The sequence below is a fragment of the Coturnix japonica genome, unplaced genomic scaffold (genome assembly GCF_001577835.2).
Source record: "Coturnix japonica isolate 7356 unplaced genomic scaffold, Coturnix japonica 2.1 chrUnrandom617, whole genome shotgun sequence".
Classification (NCBI taxonomy): domain Eukaryota; kingdom Metazoa; phylum Chordata; class Aves; order Galliformes; family Phasianidae; genus Coturnix; species Coturnix japonica.
Window position 1 is genome coordinate 12704 of NW_015439990.1, and position 6006 is coordinate 18709.

Consider the following 6006-nt stretch of genomic DNA (forward strand, 5'->3'; position numbering starts at 1 on the left):
TGATGAACTGCGGAGGTGGGGGGCTATGGGGTTCTATGGGTCTATGGGGTCTTATGGGGACCTATGGGGTTGTATGGGGTCCTATAGGGCTGGGCGGGGGTCCTATGGGGTCCTATGGGGCAGCTATGGGGCAGCTATGGGGGTCTTATGGGGTTCTAAGGGGCTCATGTCCACCACCACATGCGCAAGATGATGAACTGCGGAGGTGGGGGGCTATGGGGTTTCTATGGGGTCCTATGGGGTCTTATGGGGTGTGGAGGGGTCTTATGAGGTCCTATGGGGTCCTATGGGTCTATGGGGGTCCTAGGGGTCCCTATGGGGCTCCAGGGGCATCATGTCCACCACCAACGTGCGCAAGATGATGAACTGCGGAGGTGGGGGGTCTAATGGGGTTTTATGGGGTTCTATGGGGTCATGGGGTCCTATGGGTTGTAAATGGGGTCCTATAGGGCTGGGGGGGTCCTATGGGGTCCTATGGGGCAGCTATGGGGCAGCTATGGGGTCCTATGGGGCTCCAGGGGCATCATGTCCACCACCAACGTGCGCAAGATGATGAACTGCGGAGGTGGGGGGCTATGGGGTTTCTATGGGGTCTATGGGTTGTATGGGGTTCCTATAGGGCTGGGAGGGGTCTTATGTGGGTCCTATGGGTGTCTTATGGGGTCTTATGGGGCTGGGGAGGGGTCCTATGGAGCTCCAGGGGCATCATGTCCACCACCAACGTGCGCAAGATGATGAACTGCGGAGGTGGGGGTCTATGGGGTTTCTATGGGGTCTATGGGGTCCTATGGGTCCTATGGGTCTTATGGGGTCTATATGGCGTGGGTGGTCCTATGGGGTGTTATGGGGGTCCTATGGGGTTTCTATGGGATCGAGAGGCATCATGTCCACCACCAACGTGCGCAAGATGATGAACGCGGAGGACCCCATAGAAACCTCCGCAGTTCATCATCTTGCGCACGTTGGTGGTGGACATGATGCCCCTGGAGCGCAGGTGGTCGGCGATCTGCCCCCCAATGGGAACCACGATGGTCATCACCAGGTGGGGCAGGGCCGACAGCAGCCCCACCTGCGTTAATTAACGGGGGTGATTAATTAGTTAGGGGTTAATTAATTAATAGGGGGGGGGTTAATGAAGGGGGGAAGCATGATGGACATCAGCAGGTGGGAGAGGAACAACAGCAGGCTCACCTTAATTAATTAATGGGGGTTAATTAAGTAATGGGGGGCTTAATTAATTAGTGGGGGGGTTAGTTAATTAATGGGGAACTCTATATATGGGGGGTGGTCTCTATATATGGGGTCTATATGGGGTTATAGGGTCTTTATGGGGTCTCTATGGAGTCTCTATGGGGTCTCTATTGGGGTCTGGGGTCTCTATGGGGTCTCTATGGGGTCTCTATGGGGGGTGGTCTCTATGGGGTCTCTATGGGGTCTCTATGGGGTCCCTATGGGGTCCCTATGGGGTCTCTATGGGGTCCCTATGGGGTCTCTATGGGGTCTCTATCGGGTCCCTATGGGGTCTCACCTTGCTGATCTCAAACCCAAACACCTCCTCGAAGTAGGGGGGTCCCTCTATATGGGGTGGGGGTCTCTATGGGGTCTCTATGGGGTCCCTATATATGGGTTGGGGTCTCACCTTGCTGATCTCAAACCCAAACACCTCCTCAAAGTAGGCCGGTTGGCTGATGAGCAGCAGGTAGAAGGTCCAACTGCGGCAGAAGTTGGCCACGATGATGGCGTACACGGGCAGCGACGTCAGGAACTGCCGCCATGGGGTGGCCAGCTGGGATAGGGGGGGGGCTTAGACCCTATAAACACCCCATAACCCCATAGAAACCCATACAGAACCCATAACCTCATAGAAACCCCATATAGAACCCATAACCCCATATAGACCCCATAACCCCATACAGGGAGCAATATCAGGAACTGCCGCCATGGGGTGGCCAGCTGGGATAGGGGGGGAGCTTAGACCCTATAACCACCCCATAACCCCATAGAAACCCATACAGAACCCATAACCCCATACAAACCCATATAGGCCCCATAGCCCCCCATAACCCCATACAGAACCCATACAGACCCCATATAGTCCCATAACCCCATACAGACCCCATAACCCCATATGAGCCCTATACAGACCCCATAGCCCCCTATTGCCCCATACAGACCCCATAACCCCATACAGACCCCATATAGACTCCATAACCCCATACAAACTCATATAGACCCCATGACCCCATACAAACCCATACAAACCCCATAACCCCATACAACCCCATATANCCCATACAAACCCCATAACCCCATACAACCCCATATAGACCCCATAACCCCATACAAACCCATATAGAGCCCATAACCCCATACAGACTCCATACAGAACCCATAACCCCATACAAACCCATATAGACCCCATAACCCCATAGAAACCCATATAGACCCCATACAGACCCCATACAGACCCCATATAGACCCCATACAGGGAGCAATATCAGGAACTGCAGCCATGGGGTGGCCAGCTGGGATAGAGGGGGGAGCTCATATAACCCCATATAACCCCATATAACCCCATATAACCCCATATACCCCATATATCCCCATATAACCCCATATAACCCCATATATCCCCATATAACCCCATATATCCCCATATAACCCCATATACCCCCATATAGCTCCCATATAACCCCATATAACCCCCTATAGCTCCCGTATAACCTAATATAGATCCCATATAACCCCATATAACCCCCCATAGCTCCCATATAACCCCATATAACCCCATATAATCCCATACAAACCAATAGTGGGTTATGTCCCTGACTCTCCCCTATACTGTCCTGGATGTATTTCCCCATATAACCCCATATAACCCCATATAACCCCATATACCCCCATATAAACCCCTACAACCCCATATAACCCCATATACCCCCATATATCTCTATATAACCCTATATATCCCATACCAGTAATGGGTTACTCCCTTGGCTCTCCCCTATACTGTCCTGGATGTATTTCCCCATATAACCCCATATAACCCCATATAACCCCATATATCCCCATATAACCCCATATAACCCCATATAACCCCATATATCCCCATATAACCCCATATAACCCCATATAGCTCCCATATAACCCCATATAACCCCCTATAGCTCCCATATAACCCCATATAACCCCCTATAGCTCCCATATAACCCCTTATAACCCCATATAACCCCATATAACCCCATATAGCTCCCATATAACCCTATATATCCCCATATAACCCCATATAACCCCCTATAGCTCCCATATAACCCCCTACAGCTCCCATATAACCCCTTATAACCCCATATAACCCCATATAGATCCCATATAACCCCATATAACCCCATATAGATCCCATGTAACCCCCCATAGCTCCCATATAAGCCCTTATAAATCCCATATAACCCCATATAACCCCATATACCCCCATATACCCCCATATATCCCTATATAACCCCATACATACCAATAGTGGGTTATTGCCCTGACTCTCCCCTATACTGTCCTGGATGTATTTCCCCATATACCCCCATATACCCCCATATACCCCCATATAACCCCATATACCCCCATATATCTCTATATATCCCATATATATGCTATACCAGTAATGGGTTACTCCCTTGACTCTCCCCTATACTGTCCTGGATGTATTTCCTCTCCTCGCTGCTGATGGTCGGATGCACCGCGGGGCTCTCGTAGGAAACCAGCACCCAGAACATGTACCAGCACAGCCCGAAACTGCCTGCGGGTCAAAGGGCACGGGGTCAGGGGTCACAGGTCATGGGGTCAAATGTCACAGGTCATGGGGTCAAAGGATTGGGTCCATAGGGTCAAAGGTTATGAGGTCAAGTGGGTACGGGGTCATGGGGTCAAGTGGGTATGGGGTCAAGGGATCAGGGGTCGTGGGGTCAAAGGTCACAGGGTGAAGAGGGTCACAGGTCATGGGGTCAAGGGATCAGGGGTCATGGGGTCAAAGGTCACAGGGTGAAGAGGGTCACAGGTCATGTGGTCAAGGGGTCACGGGTCATGGGGTCAAGGGGTCATAGGCCACAGGGTCAAGGGGTCACGGGTCATGGGGTCAAGGGGTCATGGGGTCAAGGGGTCATAGACCACAGGGTCAAGGGGTCACGGGTCATGGGGTCAGATGTCACAGGTCATGGGGTCAAGCAGGCATAGGCCACAGGGTCAAGGGGTCACAGGTCATGGGGTCAAGGGGTCACGGGTCATGGGGTCAAGGGGTCACAGGACACGGGGTCAAGGGGTCACAGGTCATGGGGTCAAGGGGTCATGGGTCATGGGGTCAAGGGTCATGGGGTCAAAGGATCAGGGGTCATGGGGTCAAGGGGTTCACGGGGTCATGGGGTCAAAGGATTTGGGGTCATGGGGTCATAGGTCATGAGGTCAAGGGGTCATGGGGTCATAGGGTCAAAGGATCTGGAGTCATGGGGTCAAGGGATTGGAGTCATGGGGTCAAAGGATTGGGGTCATGGGGTCAAAGGTCACAGGGTCGAGGGGGTCACAGGATCATGGGTCATGGGGTCAAAGGATCTGGGGTCAAAAGGTCAGAGGTCACCGGGTCACAGGGTCAGGGGTCACGGGTCAAAGGTTAGGGGTCACAGGTTGTGGAGGTCAGTTGTGGGTCCCACCATACACATAGAACACTGAAGACCACCCTGTATATTGCACTAGAATCCCAGCTAAAGGCATTGCAATAACAGCTCCTGCATAGGAACCTATGGGGATATGGGGGGAAACATGGGGGGCAAATATGGGGGATATGGGGTCCCATCACCTCTTCAGGCCCCAACCCCACTTCCGCCCCGCCCCTTCCGGTCCCACACTCCTCACTTCCGGTTCAGCCCACTTCCGGCTTCCAACTCAACTTCCTGTCCCCCCACTTCCGGCCCAGGCCCCGCCCCTTCCGGCCCAACCATCACCCGGTTCACACCTCCCACTTCCGGCCACGCCCACAGCACATCCGACCACGCCCACTTCCGGTCGTCCCCCCCCCCCCTTCCCCCCCCCCCCCCCCCCCCCCCCCCCCCCCCCCCCCCCCCCCCCCCCCCCCCCCCCCCCCCCCCCCCCCCCCCCCCCCCCATTCTGCCCCCAACATTTCTGGGCCCGGCCCCTACTTCCGGCCCTAGCCCCGCCTCTTCCGGTCCCACCCCACTTCCGGCCACAGCCCCGCCCCTTCCTGTCCCACCCAACCCACTTCCGGCCCAACCTCCTCCCCCCACTTCCGGCCACGCCCATTTCTGGGCCCAACCCCCTTTCAGCCCCAACCCCACTTCCGGCCCCACCCACTTCCGGTCCCACACCCCACTTCCGGTCCCTCCCACTTCCGGCCCCGCCCACCGCAGAACGCGGTCGTTGCCAGGCGACTCCTCTCGAGGGGCGGGGCCCATTTGCTCCAGATCCCGTGACAGGCCGGGTACGTCACGCCCTGAAACCGACCAATGGGAGACGTCGGGGGGCGGGGCCACCAGGGGGAGGCAGCCAATGGGAGATGAGTGTGGGGGCGGGGCTAATGGGATCCATTGAGATGAATGGGGGAGGGTTCGACCAATGGGATCCATCAGGGGGCGGGGCTATGAGGGGAGTCAGCCAATGGGAGATGAGTGTGGGTGGGTGGGGCTAAGAGGAGTCAGCCAATGGGAGATGAGTGTGGGCGGGGCTAATGGGATCCATTGGGGTGAATGGGGGGAGGATTCGACCAATGGGATCCATTGGCGGGCGGGGCTATGAGGCGAGTCAGCCAATGGGAGATGAGTGTGGGTGGGCGGGGCTAAGAGGAGTCAGCCAATGGGAGCTGTCATGTGGGTGGGTGGGGCTAAGAATGGAGTTACCAATGGGAGATGAGTGTGGGCGGAGCTAATGGGATCTATTGGGGTGAATGGGGGGAGGATTCGGCCAATGGGATCCATCGGGGGGCGGGGCTATGAGGGGAGTCAGCCAATGGGA

At 55.3% G+C, this 6006-nt stretch overlaps 1 protein-coding gene across 1 annotated transcript in view; it reads right to left on the bottom strand.

Annotated features, from left to right (window-relative positions):
• Positions 1-303: 303 nt before the first annotated feature.
• The window catches only part of LOC107307478 (vesicular glutamate transporter 1-like), a 10258-nt gene continuing 4555 nt past the window's right edge, over positions 304-6006 (bottom strand). The window contains 6 exon segments of the mRNA XM_015850984.1: positions 304-366; positions 899-1069; positions 1640-1786; positions 3648-3787; positions 4692-4778; positions 5401-5488. Of these exon segments, the coding sequence (XP_015706470.1) occupies positions 304-366; positions 899-1069; positions 1640-1786; positions 3648-3787; positions 4692-4778; positions 5401-5488 (696 nt within the window).